Raw genomic sequence first — 27,655 nt, forward strand, 5'->3', positions numbered from 1 at the left:
CAGAGGGTTATACTTTTAGCTTCCCCCATCCTGCAAGGCCACTCAACCATGTGCTAGCGGGAGAAATCTTTATTCACCATGTCTTTACAAAGGCTTCTGCAACAGAGTAGCAATGGCAATTTGGTGGACTATTGTGCTAGTGCATCTTATAGCTCTTACTCCACACTCACAGGCAGCTTCCGAATGGATGATAATAGAAGGATTCAAATGCTGGCAGACACAGTGGCTACTTTGCCTCGGGGGAGAAAGCAGGTATGGTTACTATTTTGTACTTTGAGAATTTTCCTGTTCTCACGGGAGTAGAGTGATATGTTTATCTGACTTTGCACTGAACTTGTGTTTTAGAGGCTTGGAATTAATCCCTGAGAGTATGGGTGAGGATGGAAACAAGTAGCTCAGGGAGCTCACAGACTAGTCCAAAAGATTTAAGATCATAATAAAATATTATTTTCAAGGTAAAACTTAAAAGAAGATTGTCTTCTCATTTGAAGAGGTGTTCAGGTAAAATGAAAATCGTTAAGCGCATCAAACTTAGATAGTACATGTATACATGGCTAGTTTGACAATTATTGATCTTTTCCCCCGGTATGTGTCCCATTGATTCTTTCCCTCCCAGCCTCACTGCATGATAGTCATTTCCAATGAAACGAGAGTACTTTTTCTTCAGGACAGACTTTGTTGACTGACTTTTATTTTCAGTGCTGGGGCACAGGTACATAACTATTGCTATTGGGAATTAAGGCTTTTATTGGATAATTGAATGACAGATTAATAAGAGCTCAGCTATTTACTAGCTGGTGGGATCTTGGGCAAGTCACTTGACTCCCTAAGACTTAGTTTTCTTTCTTCTGTAATGGAGATAATAATAAAACCACCCTAAGGGGCTCTTCTTGGGCCTAAGTGAAGAAAATGTGCAGTGCCTAACACAGCACCTGACGTGAAGTTGGTGCTCAAACGTTATGTTATCATTTTTATTTTTATTGTAAGGGATTCCCCTAGAGATGAAAGTCACTTAGACAAATCCATGTCCAGCTGAGTTTTGTTTTAGTTTCTTTGATTCTACAATTTCTAATTTTTTTAAGTAATAATTGTTTAACCATAACACCTCTTCAGGTTTTGGTTATAGAACTTACAATCATGCTCCAAGTACATATTTGAATTTAGCATTGGAGTTGCTTTAAAGCATTAATTTTTGCCTTTAATTCCTCCATGTACATCATGTGCTTCTTTAAAGCCTTCTAATTTCAGGATTAGAGAGTTAGAGCATAGTGGGGGAGTCCTGATCTTTTCTCAATAATGTATATAGTTGATTCCTTGTTATTTTTCACAGTGAAGATAAGGGCATAATTTGCCATGGTTGGGATTTTGATCTTTTTTAATGTAAAAGTGCTTTTATGATAATAAGTTTAATCAAATGATGAGCATTTCTATCAGTTTACTACCTGTCTGAAAATAAAGCAGTTGTGGGAAGTACCAAGATCTTTATTCAGGTTTCAGATATAGAGCAGTATGCAGAAGGTACAGAGATGAGAAGAATACATTTCCTGGCCTTTTAGGGTTAACAATTCAGTGGGCAGAATAAATAGGCATTACACAACATAATGCTCTAATTCAAGGACATGTCTTTCAATATAACCTTGAAGGATAGGATGTTCCAGTTTTCAAGGGTGTTCCAGAGCAAAGGAATAATTAATGCCAAGGCACAGGGGCCTTTAGGGCATGTTGAGGTAACAGCATATTATTATGTCTGGAAGAACCCAATAAGTGTCTGTGGAAAGGGAGTGGAGACCTCGGTGCTGGGCTGCTTTGCACTTGATCTTAGCCGAAAGGCCGAGAAGCGGCAGGCAGCTTTACTACACACTTCCCCTGAGGAAGCGGTAGTTTGACCAACACAGGTAGCCACTGGGCATGTCGGAGCAGTAGAGGGTTTTGGAACCTCATGCTAGAAACATGGTGCGTCTGTAAGTGGATGGGGACTAAGGGTGAGGGACCAAATTTCGTAGTAGTTGGAGAAAGAGGAAATGGACAGAATGGAGAGGAGACCCAGAGACTTGGCTGGGAAAGGCAGTGAAGATGGAGGAGTCACAGCTGGTTTTAAGCCTGAGTAAAGATAGCATTGACAAAAAGAAGGCAGTCAGTAGGAGGTTACTGGTGGAAGATAAGGACTTAGGCACACGAACCCCATGCATTGTGCATAGGTATATAACATATATACATACAAATGCCCACTTTCCCACACCGACAAATCTATCAGATGCTCTCATCTTTTTAGGTCCTGTCTTCTCCCTTTTCTCCTATTCTTCCCCATAGCAAACTCCTATTCAAACAGCTTTTTCTTCCTGTTGTGAGAAGGACTTTACGGACGAAAGAAAGCAAAACAAAACGTCTTCTACATGATACTTATGATCCTGCACCATTATCATCAATGAGACTTGATGCAAGTTGATCCCAACATTTCAGAGTTTTCCAAATGGGTGTTCATTTCCTTTAAGTGGTTTTTTAGAGAATAATCACCCATTTGGCACTGACTGAATCACAGGCAACAAGATCCCTGTGAAGCAATCACATGAGCAGGTGTTTCTCTGCCCACTGTTATTTTCAACCCGTTCAGGGCTGACGTCAACAGTTCATACTTCTCGTTATTGTTGGCTTTGGTTTCTGCAAAGCTGTATCTGGTGAGCCTGGAGTTTAAGATGAATCTTCAGAAGCATTTGGGTGTTTACACTTGGAATTGCTTAAAAATAGATTTCCGTGTGTACGTATTATTTCAATACCTGCATTTGTAAGAGGTGACAGACACCTTAGTACAGCCTCTACTTCTGCACATACTTTTTGGGGAAAAAAATCCCTGCAATGGAAGACAGTGTGGAGAGGAGGCAGGAGGAAATAAGGATAGGTTTTATAAATGTGGTGATGCCAAAGCAGTAGTGACTGTACCTCTGGGCCACTCCCTCAAGGGTAGTAGGTTACATTTGGAAGGCAGTTTGAGAACCAGGGACCTGGCAGGTTAGAAACTAGAATGTGCCTCATTGGTAGCACAGGCAGTCTTTGCCTGATGTTCTCTAGGTTATTGAATTATTACTAAATAGACAACTTCTGAAAGGTGATTTCCCTTAAAAGTTCTGGTACGAAATTTTGTGCTAAGCTCTGTAATGTGTCTACTTCTGGGGTGGGTTCTATCTACCTTTCAGGCGCTTTTGGCTTGATTTCTGGCTATTCACCCATCTGTGACCCCAAACTCCCAAGTTTGTAATGGCAACAAGGTATCTTGATCATTCAATGAATACTTTTAGGTAGAAAACTGTGTTAATTTCACTACCAAAGCATTTGAAAAGTGTTCTCTAATCCATAATGTGGCGTGCACAGAGTCAATAGCCCACAGTTTTTCTTGGAAAGGAAGCCCATGAGTCCACAGTGAGACTTTCTTGGGAAGCTGTGACATTTATTTGGATTCCTTAAGGGCACTTAAATTTAGGAAATTGCATAAGTCTCCATTATTTTGCTGTGTCTTAGAATAGTCTGTGGAGCCCTGCTAACCCAAGGTTCCTAGGTTAAAAGGGAAACAGAAAAAACCCCAAAACCCCAACCTGTATTCATGGAAGAATTAGGGAGAGTGCGGCAGGGACTAGAAAGAGGGCAAGGCATAGGATTTGGGCTTTTGAAACAAACAATAAAAACAAAAGAGACACCTTAATGTATAGCCTCTCCCCACCCCCAATACTTTCCGGAAATACATACACTCAGTGGGGACCAGGAAGTAACAATCTGTTACTTAGCAGCAGAAGTGGCTATAGTATTGAACTTTGAGCTCCGGTCGGTCCTCTGGCTCTCTGGCTGAGCTACAGATTACCCTGATCTTTTGCAAATGGACAGCTGAAATATTTAGTGTTGGCTTCCCACTAAAGAGGGACATTGTAAATCACTACACAGCAGCAAAAAATACATTTTGAATATTAATACCCAATCTTTAAGGTTCTCTGACTAAAATCAAAAGAGGAGGAATCATAAACTCAACCCCAGGGATCTTTATATTAGTGGCTAGCAAGGGGTTAAGGAGCTTCGTCTAATCAGCGGTAGTAATTGAATGTGTAGTTCGCAGGCCTGCCAAATTGCCAAACCTAGATTTCTCATATTAGATAATGTGTAATAAAAGACAGCTGTTGCCAGCATATGCTGTTCATCACACACCAGTTCCTTATTCATACATTTTGGTGTCACCGCTGCAACCCGGAGAAGAGGCTCTGGCTGGGAGGGCAAGGAGCCCTGACGCCCCAAGATAGATCTTAGAACAGGACCGATCACTCTAGGAAAAGGGCTGCAGGCAAAACATTTTCCAAAGTGTGATGCTTTTGGTAATAAGGCCTTAGGCATACTCCTTCCCACTTAGGCAGATAGCTGGGTGCATGAGCGCGGCTGAACCCTGGGAAACTTCCTTTCCATATTGCCTGTGTCTGACAGCCCAGATCATATGCAAGGAGGCTCTGTGTCAAGATGTGGCACGTGTCAGGGAATTTGACGGTGCCTCATTTACTTAAATTGTTTTTTTATTTAAATATTAGGTGCCTAAGAGAGGTTCATCGCTAATCCAGAGTAGAAACTAGTTTATAATTTGACTTAGTCTGATTTTTCGTGTGTGTCACTGGTAACCCAAATCAGTCGGTCCACAGGAATAGGGTCTCTGCTATGCGCCTCACGATGTGGTAGGCAAATACTTTCAACTAGTCAATTAGCTAGATGGAAAGGTTAGCAGAAGAGAGGCAGGGAAACTGCTTTCTGTGTAGAGGCCCTGGATTTGTCTTGTGGACTTTAAATATTTTATATTTGAATTCATCTAGCATGATTTTTTAATTTAGAAGGCAGGATACAGGTGGACCAGATGAAATCTTAAGGTTCCCATCAATGCTGTGATTCTTTGCCGAGCAAAAGGGCATTTAAAATTGCCAAGGAAAGGCTGGAAATTTTAATAACTTATTAATGTTTGCCACCATTTATACAGTTGGTATTTATGTATTAAGGCCTTAGAACTTCCTTTGTTTTCTATTAGTCCTTTCTCTATGGTTCTTGCTGTTTTTGGATTGAGATTGTTTTTGTTCTCTCTTTGTTTTTCATCTTTGATGTTGCCACATGTTTGTGATTTTTAAAATTTAACTTTATATTTTGATATAAAAATATATTTTTATAAAATATATATATATATTTTTAATGATTGCCTTTGAGTTTTTCCTGCAAATATTTAAAATTTGATGAAGGGCAAAATTGAAGAATATCTTAACGCATTTCTCCTGAACCTGATCTTTCATCACTACTTACTTATATTGGTGTCTTTGTAGTTTCCTTCTGTTTGTCTGTTTAGCTATTTTGAAGTTTCTCTTCTATTCCAGGTAGTGCACTAGGCACTACATTCCCCAAGTGGCCCTAAGGATAAAGACAATTCTGTACAGAAGCCAGATATTTGATCCAGCACACCCTTTATATAAATATACATACGGTCTCCACACATAAGATTATGTGAATAATATGATGAATATTGATAGCAAGAGTGGTATTTTTAAATATAAGCGTAGATATGGTAACAAACAACGTAAGTAGATATGACCTACCTGAGTAGTTTGCAATAGGAAACAAGGATAAAAGCCAGGGAGATGCAAATAATGAAGGTAGATTGAGACAATGTGAGTATTGTCTGTATACTGGAGAGATGAAAATACCTGGGAATGTCAAGTTTATTGTTCTCCTCCATAAGAAGGCATAGCTGAGTGGTCCCCGCCCATGTTTGTGGTAAGTAGGACAAATCAGGATGAAATAAATCATGCAAATTGTTGTGGGTCTTGTACAGTTAGTCCTTACAAGTTGAAAATAAATACTTTTTGGCAATCTAGAGACTCTTTTTGGATCTGAGCCTTCCAATTGCCATCTTCAGAATGATCTAAATGATTGGAGGTGCAAAACTGAAAAGACAAGGAATTACGAAATGTAATTAATTTGCATCAAAGCAACAAGAGCCCATCATCTCTTTGTCATATTAGCTTAACTAATCAATCCGTAGCCGAATTCTGAACACTGAGGCATTCCAGAGAGTTTGTGAGAATGCTAGCATTTGGTCCTTGATAATTCAGATTCATTAACAGTCATGTAGGCTTCTGTCCTAACAAATGCCTTAATGAGGGTTTTGTTTGTGCATTAATGTTATGTGTTTTTCTCCTTCTAATTTTCATGCTCTATTTGTTTGGACTATGCGTTGATCTCCTGACTTTTTTTAGAGTTTATTTATTTGTTTTGAGAGAGACAGAGACAAAGAGAGCATGAGCAGGATTGGGGCAGAGAGAGAGGGAGAGAAAGAGAATCCTAAGCAGTCTCCTCAATGTCAGCACACAGCCTGATGTGGGGCTTGAACTCACAACCCGCGAGATGAGGACCTGAGCCAAAACCAAGAGTCACATGCTTAACCGGCTGACTCACCCAGGCAGGCCCTGACATTTTTATGTATTCACTGATAGATGACAAGCATGTCAGGCTGACAATGGAACGCTCGCTCTTGGGTTAGCTAATCCTAAACAGTTTACAGTTAACATTTGAGAAAGAGCTGATTACCGTTTGTTAATTCCTAAACTAATGAAACAAAAACATAGAAAAAACAGCAATCACCTGAAAAAACGAGACGCTGCCTTTTGCTTACTTTTCCTATTTACAAGGGTAGAAAATATCCCAGAAGTTTATGTTTATATGATCTTTTTCCAAAAGGTGCAGAGGAGTAAAGGTGATAGTATTCATACTATTTATACCTCTTTGGAGGTTTGGAGGTTCCCTTCTTGGCTGCCGATCTCCCTGCACTCTTCCAAACCTCCTGTAAAAAATAGATCATAAACAGAATTGGGGTTTTGAGTCCCTGGTTTCACCTGAATTGTGTTTCTGTATATGAGTTGGTTCTTTAGAGATGATTTTATCCTGCTAAAAACAGTAAATATTGACCTATTATAATAAATACAGTCATTTCATCAGTATCTCAAAAAACTATCAAGTATTTGAGTTTTATATGCCACTCTGCGGGTGTTGTTTTCTTTGGATTTCCGTTTGATTATAAATTGCTATGGTTAATCTTCAGAGGCTATTTTAAATAGGGTTTAGATAGGACATTCTTTTAGGAAGCTTTGGAGTTTTGCCACATTACATGAACCCTTTTGGCCAGGGTGTATTATTATCTGAGCCTCGTTTAGCCTTTTAATGCTCCCACGTTCCTGTTCTTGGCTCTCCTTTGCTACCACTAGAGAATGGAAATTACTACCTTTACGTAACAATTTCCCAGAGCTGGGCCAAAGAAGGTGATAAAGAACAAAGTGCTTTGTGATTTACAACACTTTATAGATGTGACTTAAGGACCCTTAGATAACTGTGTGCTTATTATATTTTTCAGCTTGCTTTGACGAGATCAAGTTCTTTAGGTGACTTCTCCTGGTCTCAAAGGTAATGAAATTCTTGTATTTTTTGGTCTCTCACCAGGGCATTCAGGAGCACAGCTCTTCAGAATGTGGACACACATATACACACACACAGTCTTATATACTACAGTTTACATGAATGTCGGCTATTCATAATTGTGACAGTTATTTAATGATAAGTATGTGCCAAATGTGATACTTTGGTCTTCATGCATATTTTTAATTTTTGTTACAGAAAGCTTGTTAGCGTGGAAAAGCAAGATAATGGAACATTTGGATTTGAAATTCAGGTGGGCAGTTTTCAATTTTCCAGACTTTTATTGAAGAACGTGGCACTGATAGTATGTTATTTTGCAAAGAAAGAGTGAAGTCAGGATTAGAGAATCATGGGCTCCGTAACTTCTGGCTGTGACTTTTATCCAGTGTGTGGTGGTTTGGGGTAGGTTTTTGGTGTGCTGGGTGCCCTCAAGGAAAGAAAACATTGAGCAGACAAAATTAAACCGCTGAGACATGCTCGTCTCCTTGTTCTTAGTTGCTTCAGTTTTCTTGTAAGTCTGAGGCTGATCAGAAATACTTGGTTTTAGCCAGATCTTCTAAATAAGAAAGTGAAATACTCTTTACAGATGCACATTTTATATATTTGTATTTAATATGTGTTTTGCATAAGCATTTTGATACTGTATATCATATTTTATTTTTATCTTTTATTTTTAACATTCTTATTCAGTTTTGATAGAGAGAGGCAGAGTGCGAGCAGGGGTGGGGCAGAGAGAGGGAGACACACAGTCTGAAGCAGGCTCCAGGCTCTGAGCTGTCAGCACAGAGCACGATGCAGGGATTGAACTCAACAAGCATGAGATCATGACCTGAGCCGAAGTTGGATGTTTAAATGACTGAGCCATCCAGACGCTCCCTGTATATCAGATTTTCTATCTATACTCTGGTATTCAAGAAATACCTGAAAGTGTGTATATTTGTATATATGAGACTGCATGTATTCATGTGGAACTCCTGTTACATTTTGAAATATTGAAGATTTCATCTTGGATATGACAAAGAAGATTGGACTTTTTATCTTAATGACAATGCCTTATACTTATTATTTGAAACATTTTAGAACATTTGGGTCTAGTTGCATATTGTCTCATGCTCTAGGAAGTTTCTGACAGTTTTTATAAGTTTCTATTCCTTTGTAAATTTTTTAAATGTTTATCTATCTTTTGAGAGAGAAAGAGCATGAGCAGGGAAGGAGCAGAGAGGAAGACACAGAATCTGAAGCAGGCTCCAGGCTCTGAGCTGTCAGCGCAGAGCTCCATGCAGGGATTGAACCCATGAACTGTGAGATCATGACCTGAGTTGCAGTCGGAGACTTCACTGACTGAGACACCCAAGCACCCCATAGAGGCTTTGGTTTCTAGTAGTTTAAGAATTTCATTTCTTATTTGCTATCCGTGTTTTCATGACCATATTCGTAAAGGTGGTGAGTTAGGTCAAATGAAGTCCAGTCCAATTAAGTGCATAATAATAACTTATGTATTATTGGTTGTTTTCTCCATCACACTTTGGCATTGCTTGTAGATAATCATATTCTTTTGCATAATTGTATTCTTATAGTGCACATCGGCTTTGAGATCTTAACTTTGGCACTGCTTTCAGAAAACTTTGGTGACTGAATATCAACCCCCAAATTGGAAAGTTGCTGTGTATTTGAAGATTAGGAACAGGAAACTGCTAATAAGTAAAACATGCTTTCTGAATAAAGAAACCAAATTGAACTCTAGCTACAATGAATAGTTAGAAGGCTGTAGGAGGAAGAAAGATACTTTCTGTTTTCTGATCTATTCTACTTTTAAATTTGGTCAAATCTATAATTCTTCAATCAGGTTTTAGAAGCATAGTACTCTCTCTTACTCCCCATTCATATGCAACACACTCTTTCTGCTGTGGAGACACTGCCTTTTGTGCCTCTTCAAAAATCTTTTTAAAATTTATTTCTGAGAGAGAGAAACAGCACGAGCAGGGGAGGGTCAGAGAGAGGGAGACACAGAATCTGAAACAGGCTCCAGGCTCTGAGCTGGCTGTCAGCACAGAGCCCGACACAGGCCTCAAACCCACAAACTGTGAGATCATGACCTGAGCTGAAGTCGGACGCTTACCTGACTGAGCCACCCAGGCGCCCCTGTGCCTCTTTTTAAATGAGAATTATCCACTGGGTATGTGGCAGTTGCTACTGGAAACAGGATCAATGACTACTCACTTATCCCTATTTAATGTAACGAGTAAGGATTTGTTTCTTATTCTTCTATGAGATATGTCATCGTTTCCCCATGTTTCTCCCCCATACCATGGATGCTGACTCCACATGGAGCATGAGTCAAAGCTATCATTAGTGGACAGCAGGCTACAGCACCTAAGAACCTCTGTAGATCCACATGAGTTAATGATTTCACTTCTGAACTGCAATGTGTTCCAGTAACTGAGGAACCCATTTTTCTGCCAATTCCTTTTGGTATATGCTTTCCATTGCCACCTCCACACCATTATCTATTCTATTTTTTTTCATGTTTATTTATTTTTGAGAGAGAGAGAGAGCAAGAGAGAGAGAGAGAGAAAGAGAGGAGGGGAGGGGCAGAGAGAGAGGGAGACACAGAATACAAAGCAAGCTCCAGACTCTGAACTGTCAGCACAGCTCCCATGAACTGGGAGATCATGACCTGAGAGAAAGCCGGATGCTTAACCGACTAAGCCACCCAAGCATCCCCACACCATAATCTCTCCCTTAGCAGTCCTAAGATTCGCACTAGTCATCAAATAGGGGAAATAGTCTGGGAACTTTCTGAAGGCCAGATAGAGTCTTATGTATCCACCTTGGGCACCCATCGTTAACATGTATTTGGGTTCTGATCTACTAAGTGCAGGGCACGTTGGAAACGAAACAAGTACATCTCCCCTTTGGATTTCCGTGGGTGCTAGTTTTGTACTGCTAGTGAGACTCACACACTTTGATAGCAACACAAATGTTAGATTCATACACACCAGGTTCATGTTCTCTCAGTGCTGCCTTGTGGGATTCTTCGGAGGTTCAAATGAAATAATACATCATATAAAATCCTTAGTAACGTGCCTGGTACCAGTAGATCAAACAATGGCAGGTGTTAGAATAAAGGTCACTGGGCATGAGAGAGGGTAATGTGACTTTTATATCTCTGAGAAATGCAAGGGATTGTTCTGTCATTGGCTTCTAGAAGACTATGTGAGAGAGAGAGAGAGAGAGAGAATTTGACTATTTCTATCCAGAACTTTGGGGCTTCTGCCTTTTCTTCTCTGTCCCTAACCCACGAATTTTACACTGGCTGCACACATATATGCCGGCTGTATAAATCAACATGTTTCCCCCTCATTGTACTCACTTCGATCACTGGACCTGGAGAGCAGATTCTCACTGCTAATAAGAATTGTTACAACAGTGGTGTCCCAGAGGAGTGACTGTTAGAGTTTTGGTTCATGTACCGCATAGACTAGATCACCTTTCCATTCCTGAAAGGGTCGAGGCTGTAGCAAGAAGACTTCTTGGCGGAAACGCTGCTAAAGGGATCTGACCTAGAGGGGAAGTGTAATAAATGATCTTTAAAGGTCCCTCGTACCTTTATGAAATAGGGATTCTAAATGCCTTGCAGAGTGAATAGAGATTCCTTAGATGTTAACAAAATCAAGTTTCTAGGAGGAGCCTGCGTGTCTGTAAAATAGGAAGGAATGAACATCAGGCATTAATTTCCCCACAGAGAAGCAGTTCTGGAATATGGATTCCCTTTAGGAATCAGATTACTAAACCCAGATACTGGTTTTGATTCTGAATGGACCTAGGCTTCATAACTTAAATGTGTGAAAAAGAAAAATGTTTGTTATAGGTCACAGAGCCACTCTATCGAGCAATATTTATGGAGTGTTCTTGGTATACTTTGGAACCAAAATAAAAACAAAACCAAGCTGCTTTTGACACACTGAGGCAAGAGAAGAGGCATAACTTTTTCTAATTTAGTTGCGTGACTAATGAACCGGTGAGTATTCAGGGCAGGCATGCCAGAGAGCACTTAGTCAAGAAGGTAATCACGTCAATTACAGCACTTTTGAAAAACTACAGGGCAGATTGTCATTATTTGCAGAGCTCTGATTTAAAATAATTATTGTTGGCACATGTCCCTTCCTGGATGTGTACTGTTCCATATGCTCTTGTAATGAGCGCTTTAGCTGAGGAGAACTGCACGGAGATTTTCCCCTTTGCTTTTTGGCTACTATTGTTTTATCCCATTGGGAAATAAAGAAACCTAATTTTTCTTAATAGATATATAATAATGAGAGCATCAGGTGATCTCTTAGATTGTAAAAAGACAGTCTTGAGCCTGTATTATCCCATTTTTAGTCTCAAGCTGGATTTTTTTTTTTAATGAAAAGGGTTGGCTACAGACAGCATCCTAGAATCTCAAGACTGGTCTCTTTGATTCAGTGTATATTCAAGAAAGCTTTTCCAAATGTTCTTTGTACTTACCTCTTATGCCGCTTAAGGTAGTCAACACCCTTTTATGCTGTGACACATAGATTTTGAGCTTTTTGAATAGTAATTATGTATCGCTTGAATTTTGACAGACTTACAGACTCCAGAACCAGAACACGTGCTCCTCTGAGATGTGCACTCTGATTTGCAAGATCCAGGAAGACAGCCCAGCACACTACGCTGGCCTGCAAACTGGTAATTTATAACTTTGCTCCTACTGGGAATGATTTAAATAGCAAGCAGAGAAAACTTCATGATACCGAGGGTCAGGATGTGATTGGCGCCTTGCATTTCCTTAGCTCTTTTATATTTGGGGCTTGCTTGTTTTGCTTTATTTGCATGTCAGGAGGGAGTCTCTAAGCAAGTATGTTAACACTCACTTTTCTTGGCATCTCCCAGGTGATGTCCTTGCAAATATCAATGGCGTGAGCACAGAAGGCTTTACCCACAAACAAGTCGTTGACCTGATCAGATCTTCAGGAAACCTGTTAACGTAACTATCCATCTGCTTCCCCTGGGGCTTTGGAAATGTTATGGTCTCACATAATGCCTGTTGAGTGAATGAATAGGCTTTTTGTTCAGGATCACAAGAAGGGAGACAGTGCACCAAGGCTTTGGGATCGGGTACAGACGTTTATTATCAGTCCCTTTTGTTTCTCAAGGTTTCCTCAAACTCGAACATACTGTTGACATCTGAAGTCAGAGGACATCAATAGCCCGAACGGCTGTGTGGGAGGGAAAGCATTTAGAAAATTTATTTTTTTTATGTCCAATTCAATTAAACTGGCACACATTCTCTTTGGACACAGAGGAACTAGTCCAGATTCCGTGGCTAGTATAATCTTGTGGTTAGAACAAATAAAAGGTCAGAAGGGCTGAATTCTTTACTCTTACACCACAAGCCAATTGTTTTTCTTTTCTGGTGTTCCATTTAGAAGAAAGCTCTGTTGAATTCTCCCTGCCCTGCGACACACACTCACACCTGCGAATAGTTCAGACTTCCTCCTGGGGAGTGCTCTCCCCAACCAGAGACTTGACTGACTTTTCTCCCGTACCATCCTTAGAGCCTAATAATTAGTAATTAGTTAAAAGATGGAATTTGCTAGGTCATTCAAATGATATTTATTGAGCAAATACTGTGTTTCCAGCTTTGTGATGGGCTTAGGAGAGACAAAGGCAACGATACTCGTACTGCTTTATTATCTGTGGAAGGAGATGGGCAAAGAAAGCCTCCAAAATAAGAAATTTTGAGATTTCAATTTTTGGTTACTGCTATTAAGAAAGTAAAATAAGGAATGGGATAGAATACTGAGTAAGAGGACTCTACTGTAGTTTAAAGGGGTCTTGTCTGAGGAGGGGAAATCTGGGCTGAGACATAAAGAAAGAGAAGGGATGGTCATGTGAACTCCTGGCGTGAGCCTTTCAGGCAAGGAGATAATTCTCAAAAGGGGCTTGGCATGTCCAAGAGATAGAGAAACAACCAGTGTGATGGGTGGTTGGTAGATTAGGGAGAGCATAAGAAATGTCAGATGAAGTGGTTAAGCATTTATTCTGACTAAGGTGGGGTGTGTGTACATTATCTCATTCATTCTTCACAGCCACCTTGTGACGTTAGTTTTATTTCTATTTTTAGATAAAGTGTCTAAAGCTTAAGTTAGGTGGACTTAAGATCAATGATATAGTAAGTGACTGGGCTAGGATTTAACCATCTGCTCTGGATGCCACGATGTATCTCTTGAGCTACCCCACAGCTGCTCATTACAAGCTGCCAATAGAAAATCCACCAGATGCTCTTCAGTTATTCCGGTCTAAACTTCAAAGATGTTCTGACTGTCTGTGGGACTCTTGATGGTAGAGAACTTAATCCAACCCTGTGGATCCTATGAGTTCAGGGTAAAGGATGGGGGGCTCTTTGTCCAGAGAAACTTGAATCTATATGGTTGGAGCCATATAGAATCCAAGGGAAAATGGTGGCAGTTAGAATCAGAAAGCTATGTTCCAAATGGGTGAAGTGGGTAGAAAGCAGGTATATAATTAAGGAGTAGCCGGTGGAGACAAATGGAAACCCAGACGTCAGGAAAATGAGAGACATCTGTATAAATACTGAAGAGAGTGACCAACGTACTCCTTTGGTTTTGCACATAGACATCTGTTGCTTGTTCAGCTCAGATTGGCATTAAGGGTCCCATTGAAACAGATTCATAGGGCTCCTCATTCGTGCCCAGAGACAAGATCACCCTAATGAGAAAGCAGACAACATTTTGGTTTTCATTATCATCTCGTTATCTTGGGAATGATGCTATTAGAAATGGAGAAAAATCAGTCTCCATATTTAATGCTATTATTTATGACTTGAAAGATTTCCTGCATCTTAATAAATAGTCACAGCTTACTTGTCAGAAGTAATTTGAACCAATACTTTAAAAATGCTTAGGCATGTCACTAACATATGAAATTTGTTACCCTATTCAGATTCCTGACTTAGTAGTCAAAATAAAGACCTCAACATAAGCCCACAAAACAAATCACTCAGGATAGAACACGTCCTTTTATTTTTAGAAAGGCATTTGGTATAGGGAGAAAAGAACACCATTAAACTGATAAGGCTGGGATTAAAGTTTAAAAACTTAAAAGGTTCTGAGATGCGAGAGTCATATGAAGGTTATTATCTCATAGTGGTTTTGGTTCTGTTTGTTCTAGCTGCAAAATTAAGGCAATTTACCGAGTAAAGGTTCCTAGAATCCCAGGAAAGAAAGGATTTTTTTTTCTTTTTCCAAAAAAGAGCATGTTGATTTCACTGTACGAAAATCCCTATTGCATGTTGCTTTCATTGCTGGACCCCTCATGCTTAGCACAGTGTCTGAAGTCTGTCACATAGTAAATGCCCAGTAAATATTCGCCAAATAAAATGGGTGATTCAGTCAGAGACTGTGAGAATAGATTCCAGTAGAGAACAAGAGTCATTGACATACTGTGGCATCTATAAAGCGAGCTACAGGTTACGAATTAAATAGTATCTTTCCTTTCAACTTCCCTCTCTAGGGGAATTTTTTTTGTTTTTCTTTTGCTTTTGTTCCATTTTTTTCTCTGAATATTGTCAGAAGATTTGGCTTAGGTGCAGATGCTTGAAGTGCCATGAAAATAATAACATTTATGTTGCTCTTTAAGGTATAGTCTGTGCTCAAAGTCATGTATTCCACAAGGATGGTACTTGTTTGAAAGAATCTCTCATGCTGTTTTCCCTCCCCCCCACCCCCTTTCTCTTAAAACAGGATAGAGACTCTTAATGGAACAATGATTCTCAAAAGAACAGAACTTGAAGCAAAGCTACAAGTTTTAAAGGTAATTTAATTTAATACAGTGAGGCACATTTTTCATCCTTGAATGTGTGAGTAGTAGAATAAAAACCTATTTGAGGAATTGAAATAGCCCTTGAAGATGAAATGTCATGATGAGTCTAAACTGCTGAATTATCAAGAGCCACACAATTACCTTTACAGGAATATTAAATTCCACAAGCCAGTGCAAATCTCTTTCTTCCTTCCTCCTTCTGTGTTTTTGGGAGGCTCAGAAAGGCAACAGGAAGGCACATCAGTTGAAGAACTTTTCATTAATGCACCTGTGATCTCTCTTGATTTACATTTTGTTTGGGGAAGAAACAAAGGAGGAGTTGCTGGTCTTTTCTTCATTTTGCCACATGCTGCCTGTGAGGGGTGCAGGCGGTGGTGCGAGGGGGTCTGGAAGTTGTGTTTTCCCACTGTCCTCTTCGGTGTCTTTCTGTTCAGCGTCATTCATCCTACAGAAATCATCTCCCTCTGCTCCTGTGGCTGTCCTTGAATCTACTTTCATTGGCAAACACGCAATCAACTCTGAAGTGAAACAAAAAAATTAAGTTTCCAGGAGATAATGCACGCTGCAGGAAGTTTAGAGCAAATTCCCTGTGATGGCTTTTTGGGGGTCTTGAAAATCTCAGTTTGCTAGATGTGAGGTTCTGCCAGGCCATGAAGTGCAGACTCTCACCCACGTGCGTTTGAGTCATGGTCCTGCAGATCACAGTGATCTCTATCCCAGAGATCTCTCCTGCATGGCAGTGATGGGGTCCGTCTAAGCAGAGACCACATGGCTGACTGCAGGCAGGTTGCTTGCTTGGACTGTGTTTAGCAATATAGCTGGTGTTTATTAATTTTCTTTATTCACTTTTGAGAGAGAGAGAGAGTGCAGAGAGAGGAGGAGAAAGAGAATCCCAGCTCCAAGCTGTTAGTGCAGAGCCCCACTCTGGGGCTCGGCCTCACAAACCGTGAGGTTATAGCCTGAGCGCCGAAATCAAGAGTGGGACATTTAGTCAACTGAGCCAACCAGGCGTCCCTCTATTTTTTAAGTTTTTGAGGAAACTCCATACTGTTTTCACAGTGGCTGCACCAATTTGCATTCCCACCGATAGTGCATGAAGGTTTTTTTTGTCTCCACATATTCCCCAGCACTTGTTATTTCTTGTGTTTTTGATATTAGCCATTCTGACAGGTGTAAGTGATAGCTCACTGTGGTTTTGATTTACATTTATCTGAGGATGAGTGATGTTGAGTGTTTTTTTCATGTGTCTGTTAGCCATCTGTATGTCTTCTATGGAAAAATGTCTATTTAGGTCCTCTGCCCATTTTTAATGGAATTCTTTGGGGGTTTTTTGGTGTTGAATTATGGAAGTTCTTTATATATTTTGAATATTAACCCCTTGTTGCATATATCATTTGCAAATATCTTCTCTCAGTCAGTTGCCTTTTTGCTTCATTGATTGTTTCCTTTGTTGTGTAAAGCTTTTAATTTTGTTGTAGCCCCATAATTTATTATTGCTTTTGTTTCCCTTGCCTGAGGAGACATATCCAAAAATATGTTTTTTAAGACCAATATCCAAGAGATTACTATATATGTTTTATTTGAGGGGTTTTATGGTTTCATGTCTCATATTTAGGTCTTTAATCCATTTTGAGTTTATTTTTTGTATGGTGTGAGAAAGTGGTCCTGTTCTTTTCTTTTCTTTCTTTTTTTTTTGCATGTAGTTGTCCAGTTTTCCCAATTACTGAAAAAAATTATCTTTTCTGCATTGTATATTATTAACTCCTTTGTCATAGATTGATTAACCATATAACTGGGTTTGTTTCTGGCTCTCTATCCTTTTCCATTGATCTATGTGTCTATTTTTGTGCCTGTGTAATGTTTTGATTACTCTGGCTTTGTGGTTTATCTTGAAGTCAGAGATTGTGATACCTTAAATTCTAGTGTTCATTTTCAAGATCATTTTGGCTATTTGGCTTTTGTTTGTGGTTTTGTACAAATGTTAAGATTATTCTAGTTCTTTGTGGGGTGCCTGGGTGGCTCAGCTTCTTGGGCATCTGACTTTGGTGTAGGTCATGATCTCATGGTGCCTGGGTTTGAGCCCTGCATCAGGCTTTGTGCGGACAGTGTTAAGCCTCCTTTGGATTCTCTCTCCTTCTCTCTATGCCCCTCCTTGACTCACACTTTTTCTCTCTCTCTCTCAAAATAAATAAATAAACTTTAAAAATGCTGTTTGTATTTTGATAGGGATTGTATTGACTCCTTAGATTACTTTGGGTAATATGGACATTTTAATGATATTAATTTTTCCAAACCATGGACATTGAATATATTTCCATTTGCTTGTGTTGTCTTCAGTTTCTTTCATCAATATCTTATATTTTTCAGTGTATAAGTCTTTCATCTACTTGGTTAAATTCATTCCTAGATATTTTGTTCTTTCTGATGCAATTATAATTGGCTACTTCATTATTATTGTATGGAAATGGAATAGATTTTAATATTTTCATTGTGTATCCTGCAGCTTTACTAAGTTTACTTATTACTTCTAATAGTTTTTTGGTGGAATCTTTAGGGTTTTCTATATATAGTGTTATATCACCTGCAAAGAGTGAGTTTTACTTCTTACTTAACCAATTTGGATTCCTTTTATTTCTTTTTCATGTCTGATTATTGTGGCTAGGACTTCCACTATGTTGAATCAAAGTGATAAGAGTGGACATCTTGTCTTCTTACTAATCTTAGAGGAAAATTTTTCATAATCTTACCATTTATAACTATTTCTTTATCTCTTTCAATTAAGACTCATAATTTTATGCAAGTAGATCCTATATGTCTTTCACTAGATGTATTCCTTTCTACAAATGATTTTTGTTTGTATTACAGTTTATTTATAAAAATAAACTTTTTGATTGAGGTTGATGTATAGATACATAAAATCAATTTTTATGCTCTTATTCAAACTATATAGTTCAAACTATTTCTAAACTATATAATTTAAGCAAATTATCTGTAGATTATTTTGGTTTTCTGTGAAGACAGTAACTGTTAAAAATAACATACAGGTCCTCTTTCTTACTTCACTGCACTGGCTACAGCTTATAATATAGTGATGAATAGAAACTATAATAATAGGCATTTTTGTTTTGTTCTTGATTTTAAAGGAAATTCTCACTTGTTCCTATTAGGAATGAACTCTCTCTCTGAATATACTTTTCCAATTTGGGATGCTCCCTTCCATACTAAATTTCTTGGTAGTTTTTATAGTGCCTCTGTATTAAATTTTATCCAACACTTTTTTTCTGCATGTTATTCTTGTTTGCTTATTTTTTTTTTTTAAATTGTCAATATGGCAAATGACATTTAAAGATTTTCTAATGTCAGGCACCTGGGTGACTCAATCGGTTAAGCGTCCAACTTCGGCTCAGTTCATGATCTCACGGTTTGTGAGTTTGATCCCTGCTTCAGGCTCTGTGCTGACAGCTCAGACCTGGAGCCTGCTTCAGATTCTGTGTCTCCCTCTCTCTCTGCCCTTTCCTTGCTTGCTTGTGCTGTCTCTCTCTCTCTCTCTCTCAAAAATAAATAAATATAAAAAAAAGATTTTCTAATGTAAAACCACTCTTGCATTTCTAGAATAATCCAACCCAGTCCTTATTTATAATCATTTTTTACGTAACTATAGATTTGATTTGCTAATATTTTTGTTGGGATTTATGAAGACAGCTTCATTTTTTTAAATGGTTTGTTGTCAAGTTGGTTTCCATATAACACCCAGTGCTCATCCCCACAAGTGCCCTCCTTCGGGCCCGTCACCCCCTTCTCCTCCCCCCTCCCCCATCTGCCCTCAGTTTGTTCTCGGCATTTAAGAGTCTCTCATGGTTTGCCTACCTCCCTCTCCCCCACCATTGTGGTGAGAAGGTAGCTTCATTTTTAAGTAAAAATGGTCTGCAGCTTTCTTTTCTCAAACTATCTTTCTTTAGTTTTGGTATCATGTTTACTGGACTCTTGGCATGAGCTGGGAAGAATCTTCCTCTTTTTCTTCTCTGGTAGAATTCTTATAAATATCTGAATCATCTGGGCTTAAGGTTCTTTTCTGGTGAGAATACTTCTAAACTCTGTTTCAGTTTCTTTATTAATTATAAGACTTCTGTTTTGTTTGTTTTGTTTATTTTGTTTTGTTTGAGCCAGTTTTATTGAATTAATGTTTTTGTTAATAAATTTTTGAAATTTTCAAATGTATTGCATAAAGTTGGTAATAAAAATTCTATTGTAATATTTTTGTTTTCTTCACAAGAAAGATTAAGTCCCCATTTTTATATATACTACTTTTTATGCCTTCTTTTTCTTTTTTCATGGTAATTCCCTCTAAAGGACTTTCTATTTTTGAGTCTTTTAAAAAACCAATATTTCAATTTGTGGCAATCTTTTTCTTTTTTTGGTTATGTTGAAGATGTTCTTTTGTCTTTATTGATCTAAAGTCTCAATGAAATGTGATAGGTTTGGATTCATTTCTAAATTGATATTGCTTAAAAATTACAGTATCTTTTCAATCTGAAGACTTGTGAGTTCCTACTGTTTTGGAAAAGTATCTGCTTGATGTCTTTGAATATACCTTCTCCATCATTTCCTGAACTATCTTTTGGAATTCATGTTGGACATATTTTAGAGTCGTTTGATTTATTTTCCTTGCTTCCTAACCGCTCATATTTTGTATCACTTTATCTGTTTTGTTAAGTTCTTGTTGAGTTCTTCAGCAATGTATTTATTCTGTATAGAATGAGTTCTTTCCATCCAGTTTTAAGGATTAATTGATTCTTAAAAAATTTTTAAATGTTTATTTATCTTAGAGAGAAAGAGAGAGAGACAGAGAGTGAGCAGGGGAGAGACAGAGAGAGAGAGAGAGAGGGATACACAGAATCCCAAGCAGGCTCCAGGCTCCAAGCTGTCAGCATAGAACCCAATGTGGTCCTCAAATTCATGAATCAGAAGATCATGAACTGAGCTGAAGTCAGACGCTTAACCGACTGAACCATCCAGGTGTCCCAGGATTAATTGCTTTTTAATTTTCAGATCATTCTTTTTCGTGTCTATCCATTCTTGTTTTACTTCTTTGTTTCAGATTTCTTATTCTGATCTTGTTCTTCCTCAGAGGATTATAAATATTCTTGTTTTGAAGTCTTCTTAGGACACTGTTCATTTTCATTGTATTTGGAGACAATCCATGTATTGATTACCAATTTTGTAGTCTTGCATACCTTTTGTTGTATTGGCCACTTCTGTTGTATGGTGGTCTCTCCCATCCACTAAATATTGTACTTGGGTTTCCTCTTCCTTGCACTTTCAAAGCTTCCAATCCTGAGCCAGGTCTGGCAGTGTGGATGCCTTCTCATGGGTTAGTGTGCTGTTTGGCTCAGGTCATGAGGTTGCATTTTTGTACTCCTGTCTCCTTAGGCCCGAGTTCTACATGAGTCATAGCCGCCATTAGCAGGTTGTCTCAGCCTCATTTTCGTGGTAGTGGAGCTTCAGTTAAGGTTCCTTCCTCAAGCAGGAAACTTGTCTGTCCTCTCCTCAGATAAATAAGCACAGTTATTTATTTATTTATTTATAAATATAATTTATTGTCAAATTGGCTTCCATACCACACCCAGTGCTCATCCTAATAAGTGCCTTTAGACTATATATTGCCACAGGACCCCAATTCCTAGCTACCTGTTTCTGCTTCTCCAGGTCCGGCAGACCTTCGCATTTATTCCTGCTTATCCTCTTGCCTTTCTTTTCTAATCTTGACATTCTGAGATTTCCAGTTCACCTCACGAGCCAGAAGTGTCTGGATCTGACGTGTAACCAGGGTCAAGTTGGCTTCCCCTTGCCACAATGACATTTAGTTTGTGGGTACCACGTAAGTATGCACTGATCTTTCAAAGTTTACATGAGGCCACAGGCTCTTCCTTAGAAAGAGTTGTCCCTTCTGAGCCATGTTTTCAGGGATTCCCTGTCTCATGACCAATGATTCACATGTTTAACATGAAAGCAGCACATCCACTGTGCTAGCTGGAGGAACTAGTTTTTAACCTAACTCTGCTTTTCACCTGGTGTGTAGCCTTTGGGAGGTATTTTGCTACACTGAACCTTTCTTTTCTAATCTGGAACTTCTTAGGACAATTAAACAGCATGTTATCCATGAGAGCACTTTATAAAAGTAGTCAAGATGGAAATGTTTAGCTGTATGTCTCATGTATATTGAAAACATTGGAAATACATCCAGCTCATAATATCCATCTGTGATAGTTGAGTTTGATTTCAGAAGCCATTCTTCGGTATATTCATTCAACCAATATTTACGAAGCGGCTGCTATATACCAGGCCCTGAGCTAGATACAGTGAGAAAATAGGGCCCATTATGGTTAGATCTCCCACATGCTTTGATTTTCTTCTAATGGCAAGAGGTCTCATTTGTCCAAGTATACAACTGTAATGTTACGAACAGGCAGAAACAGATTCTGAGGAAAATGGGGAAACTTCCTTAGAGACCAAAAACTCTTGGTCACTTTGACACATCTGCTCTTTACACTGGTGTTTTCTTGGTTTAAGTGATAACATGCCCAGATAACTGGACCAACTCAACAGATTAAATATTTTAAAACCTTTATTTTCACAAAAATTAACATCTGGCAAGACCTGACTTTGTATTTCTGAATAACAAGAGCAAAAATATAATTTCCTCTTCTCTCTGTATTTAGTTTTGATAGTCAGCCTATCCTGTGGTCCTCTCCTGGACTCTAAGCTCTTGCAGGAGATAGACCCCTGTAAGGAGAAGGAGGGCGTTGGATCCTTGGTAGTTCTGTTCTCCGTGGGTCCTTAACTCTGACCTTGATAGGACCACAGTTTGCACAAATAAAAGAAGCTGTAACTCAGGTAGCCCAGCAATCTCATAGACACACTGACTATCATATAGTGCAGAAAAAACAAGATATCAACTGAGTCAGGCATTTTATGGCTTTGAGTTAGTGGTTGCATATCATGTTGGTAACTCCAAGGATTGATGTTTAGTGTTACTATTATCGGGACTTGGAAAATCCTGCCTACTGACTGTTTAGTCCCTGAACGGAGGAAAGCCATTCTTCCCTTAAGCATTTGATGACATTCTTGTAATTGTATTATTTTATTTTCCTTAGTCTTTCCTCTTCCAAATGTACTTTTTTCCCTCCGCCTTTTCAGCCTTCATCTACCTTTTCTAGACTCTTTCTTACCAAGCAGTGCTTGTTTCCAACTAGGCTGCCTTCCCTTTGCGATGAAGTGTCCACAGGCAAATCTGAGCTGTGCCTACCTGCTGGGTTTGCTGTGGGGATCTGAACAGACAAGGGCAGGGTAAGATAAAGGCCAAAGGGAGTGAAGGAGAATGAGCCTTTAGTGATCCTTGTCAGATGGCTTCTGCCTGGCTGGCTTTGATTTTCCTCACCTCAGCCCCTTTGATGGGTTAGGCCAGGTCTCATGAGCAGTCTTGACCGTGACTGCAGCCACTTCATTTCCACCCTGGGACACTGCTCTCATGTGCTGGGCAGCCGAGGAGGAAGTAGTTAAGAAGTGAGGGTGCTTATTAGCAGTGTTCTAAGTTTAGCCTTCCAAAGGAAGCCTTTCAGACAGGCTGGCTTCCCCTTTTTGGTATGAAAAATAAATAGGTATGCAGCAGAAAACACTGTTTTAATGCCCCAGGCTTATAGAATGATGATATTTATTGAACATTTACTAAGTTGTAATCACTCTTCCAAACATTCTACATCTACTAACTTAGTTAATTCTCATGAGAATCCTAGGGTCTAGATTCTATTAATGCCTTCATCTTGTGCATGGGGGACTTAGATGGTAAATCCTTGTCTCAACAGCTAGTAAATGGACACAGACCCAAACAATCTGGTTCTGTAATATTTAAAACAAATGAAAGTAAATATATGTCATCGTTTCTATTGTCCATTGTTTCTATTAAAACAATGTCATTGTTTCAACTCCTTGGTGCTACTGTATTGTTTCTTGAGAAAGTGGCATTCCCAGTATCCCCCTTTTGTATAGAAAATCATCTTCTGAATGAATGAGAGCGTTTGTTAGTGCAAGAAAGGGAAAAAATTAATGACAAATCTCAACACCCAGAAGTAAATTGCTACCTTCACTGGGGATTCCCAATAATTAACACTTTTTTTTCTTTTTTATCAGCAAACCTTGAAGAAAAAATGGGTGGAGTTCAGATCTCTGCAGTTACAGGAACAGCGTCTGCTTCATGGTAAATGTGATTTCCTGTTCAGAAACCACACTTACATTTCACCTTTTTTTGGTATTTCTGCCTCTAGGTTGTTTTAAGATTATCATCATTATAAGAAACAATTGTCTAGCATGGATCAAGAATACTAGTCTATGTTTTTTGGGGGGCATGACTTTTGGAGTGACCTATGTATTTGGAGGGTGAGTAAGTCCAGTCACATCCCCTCTGTACATATAACGCATACGCACGTGAAAACACGCACACACTCACGTGCATGTGCACATTTGCAAGAGGCATGTGGAGATGTTAGAGAAGCAGTAGATGAATTAAATTCCTGAGAATGTTTGTGGCTCCATGGTTGTGTAGTTCTCAGAAACCACGGAGGCTGGAATGGGCAGAGCCCCTGTCATTAATTCATATTATACAATTTACATGAATGCAGGGAATCTCTTCTTCATGGCCCATAAATCCAAGACAGAAATCGGAATGATCATTCCAACACTCAATGTGTGGCTCTTGCTATTGTGTGAATACTGAAGGGAATGGTTGAGTTAAAAATTTGTTGATCTGACATCTGCTATGTGACTGCTGTTACCCGAGGAATGAACTTGCACATACAAATAAGTCACTGAAACCACTAGCTATGTGGGCGTGAAATATAGGTTATATCTTCTTAAGATAACACTGAGCTAAAGTATTTATCAACTAGACTGTCTGTTTCAAGTAAAAACTTATTTACAGGAAAAAAGATACATTTAATTCATGATTAGGCACTAATGCATGGCAGAGAGGTTTGTGTTGAAATTTTGTTTTCTTAAATGAGACTTACATATAAGTTACCTCTCTTTTGTATGTTTTTAAATTAATGTTTTAAAATTTCTTAATAGATTTTTTTGGTGGGGGGCGGGTCTGAAGTTTGCTAGGAGGACAGAAATATAAAATCCAGCTACCTCCTGGATTTCTGTAGACTTGAAGGTGTTTGGGAAACCTTTGCCTCTACTTCTGGAGCATTCTTCAGTGGAGATGGGTTTTGGTCTAGTAAGTATAGGCAGTTCTAGGGTTCTATAGGAATAGTCTTGTATAGACAAGGTCTTTTGTTCGTGATTAAGGGAAATAACTCCGCATAAAGACATTGTTGTACACACTGTTTTGAGAGATTGAAGGAGTTCTTTAGCTGACTTTTTCTAGACCTAGAATAAATATATAAGGCATGAGATCCTCAATGGCTTTCCAGTCAAAAAGAATTCATCAACTCATTGCCAGAAGATATAAAGTAGGTTTTATTAGTGAAAAGGAAAGCAGTATGACTGGTCAGTGCGGAGCTCACCATACTGAACCTTGCAGACCAGATGGAAAAATAAAGTCTCTTCTATTACTCTTCCTGAAGCAGAGTGACCTAATTATGTCATTCTCTGGCTGATATAACAAATAATCCCCTTTCTTTTAGCAGCATACCAACCAACTCAGGTAGTACATAAGCAAGTGGGGTATGGACAGAATGGGTGTTGGTGCACAATTAAAATTTGGATTTGGAGACCCCAGATGCAGGGAAAGGTTGATGAACAAATTTAGCCAAGCAGATCAAATTCAACTTGTACAAATGAACTGTTACTTATTTCAGGACACGGATGCTTTCTGGACAGAGTAGCATTCTAGAGCATTTAAGTGTTAAAGTAGTCTAGGAAGAAATATGGAATTTTGAGGCTGGAAGGTATTCTTTCTGTTTTAAATACCTTTTGAATTTTCTATAATCAGCCTATGGGTGCAGGTTATATAACTGTTTCCCATACATTTCAAATGAAGTTACAATAATTTTATAATTATTTAAAAAATACAGTAACCAAAAATCAGATAAACTAAATGGAGGAAGTCCATAAGACATCATTTCCCCAAGTATATTTTTTATTTTTCCCCCAAAGATATTCTTTAGAACCCCATTTCTGTGAGAATTTTAACAAATGTTGCAGGGTCACTTCAGTTTAAGAAAAAATACTCTTCGGGGCACGTGGGGGGCTCAGTTGGTTGAACATCAGACTGTGGCTCAGGTCATGATCTCACAGTTTGTGAGTCAAACCCCATAGTGGGCTCTGTGCTGACAGCCCAGAGCCTGAGGCCTGCTTTGGATTCTGTGTCTCCCTCTCTCTCTGGCCCTCCCCTGCTCATGCTCTGTCTCTGTCTCTGTCTCTCTCCCAAAAATAAAATAAAATAAAATTTTAAAAAATTAAAAAAGAGAAATGATATTCTTAGAGATTGACAAGTCATACCGGCATACTGTCAGATGAGTTGAACTGTTCTTATATGAAGAATCTTGTTTAAATTTATGTCATTTAGCATTACCATTTTACATGGAAGCTAGTCCATGAACAATAGTTTGGGAAACACCACTACAAGGTCTATCAAATGGCCTCAGAATAAGTCATTTTTTCATATAGGTGGAGCTCAGTGAAAAATATTGTTCTTTTTTACTCTTTCTGTCTTGCACCCTTTGAAGAGAAATTTTGGTATATTTACTTGCAGGGAGTGATGTCCATAACCATTCCACTTTCTTTTCTGCATTCCAGGTGACTCAGGTAACTGCCCAAGCTTGGAAAACATGGACATAGATGAATCAGTTTTGTTTGGAACCCTGCCTGGGCCCGGGCCAACCCTCCTGGACCGGAATCGATTATCCAGCGAGAGCAGCTGCCTGAGCTCCATGACGATGGACAGCGAGGATGGCTACCAGACATGTGTGTCTGAGGACTCAAGCAGGGGAGCCTTCAGTCGACAGACGAGCACAGACGATGAGTGCTTTGTTCCCAGGGATGGGGACGATTTTCTGAAGAGGTCTTCTTCGAGGAGGAACCGAAGCATTAGTACTGCCAGTAGTGGGTCCATGTCCCCCTTGTGGGAGGGCAACTTCTCAAACATGTTTGGGACCCTGCCCCGGAAAAGCAGAAGGGGAAGTGTCCGAAAACAACTCCTAAAATTCATCCCCGGCCTTCACCGTGCAGTGGAAGAGGAAGAGAGTCGCTTCTGATAGGCTGTCCTGTCCTTTTATATTAGCTTATTTCGTAAATATCTCTAGCCTTGTGTAGACCGACTCCACCCAGCCTGGTGGGAAATGGCAGATGGATTGCAAAACTGAAACCGCATCTCGCGGCAATAGTGACCTTTATTTAAATTTTTGTATCATTATTTTTGCTTCTTAGATCATTTTGTAACCAGGAAACCTCCGTTTATAACCAGAAAGTAGGGGGATTAAGTAATAAGTTAGAAAGTATAACAAAATTAATGCACGTTCCTGCTCATTCTAATGCTGCCTGTGAAGGCAAGGGTTGTATTTATTTTCTAGATTATCTATGTGAAAAACTGAGAAATTTTCAGAGTCAAGTGTAAATAAAAGAGTGACGGAATATAATTATTTGGGATACCTTCCATAGGTTAATTGATAAGTCACAAAACCTCAGGCTTGCTTCGGATCAGTAGCTTCCAGGAAGACTTAATAATAGGCAGTTTTGAATGTTTCTGTTTAAATCTGTGAAGGATTATAAAGATGGTCGTCAGCGATTTTTCACAAACACAGCAACAATAAAGCAGGAAGCATACAATTTAATATTAGAGTTTAGCTCCATGAGATCCATGGAAACATGTTGTCTAATAGGGGTGCTGAGGAAGATTATGATAAGGTCTTTTTTATAGGCAGCCTAACCAAATAGGTGAGAATGTCACTGATTCAACTATCGTTCTGCCTAAACGTTGATGGCAAGTCTAGAATTCTCAAGATCCTGCATATAACTTCGTAATTTTGTTTTTGAGCAAATGTCTGAAATTTGAAAAATTAAAGCCAGGAAAAGGATCATCCTCCTGTAGATTTTTTTTCACTTTATTCCTCACTTTATATTATAGATTCCAAACAGTCGCTGCCTTATTAGCACTCTTTCGCGTGTTGGTCATGTTAGTATCACATTACTTCTAGCCTTTCAATCACGTTTTCATTCAGTATCCAGTTAAAGTCCATGATTTCTCTGTTCTGGTGATACAGCTGCTCATGACCTATATTCTAGAGTAGACAGTGTAATAAATAGTCCTTACTGATTTAAA

General features: G+C 39.0%; 1 protein-coding gene across 1 annotated transcript; it reads left to right on the top strand.

The window, feature by feature from the left end:
* CYTIP (cytohesin 1 interacting protein) lies at nt 1–27,655 on the top strand. The gene is made up of 8 exons (XM_077761032.1): nt 1–252; nt 7,412–7,461; nt 7,672–7,726; nt 12,081–12,183; nt 12,388–12,481; nt 15,261–15,330; nt 23,527–23,593; nt 26,134–27,655. The coding sequence occupies exons 1-8, from the start codon at nt 79–81 to the stop codon at nt 26,589–26,591; spliced, it is 1,071 nt and encodes a 356-aa protein (XP_077617158.1). The 5' UTR covers nt 1–78; the 3' UTR covers nt 26,592–27,655.

This window comes from Crocuta crocuta, unplaced genomic scaffold, assembly GCF_008692635.1.
Source record: "Crocuta crocuta isolate KB4526 unplaced genomic scaffold, BGI_CrCroc_1.0 scaffold153, whole genome shotgun sequence".
Taxonomy (NCBI): Eukaryota; Metazoa; Chordata; class Mammalia; order Carnivora; family Hyaenidae; genus Crocuta; species Crocuta crocuta.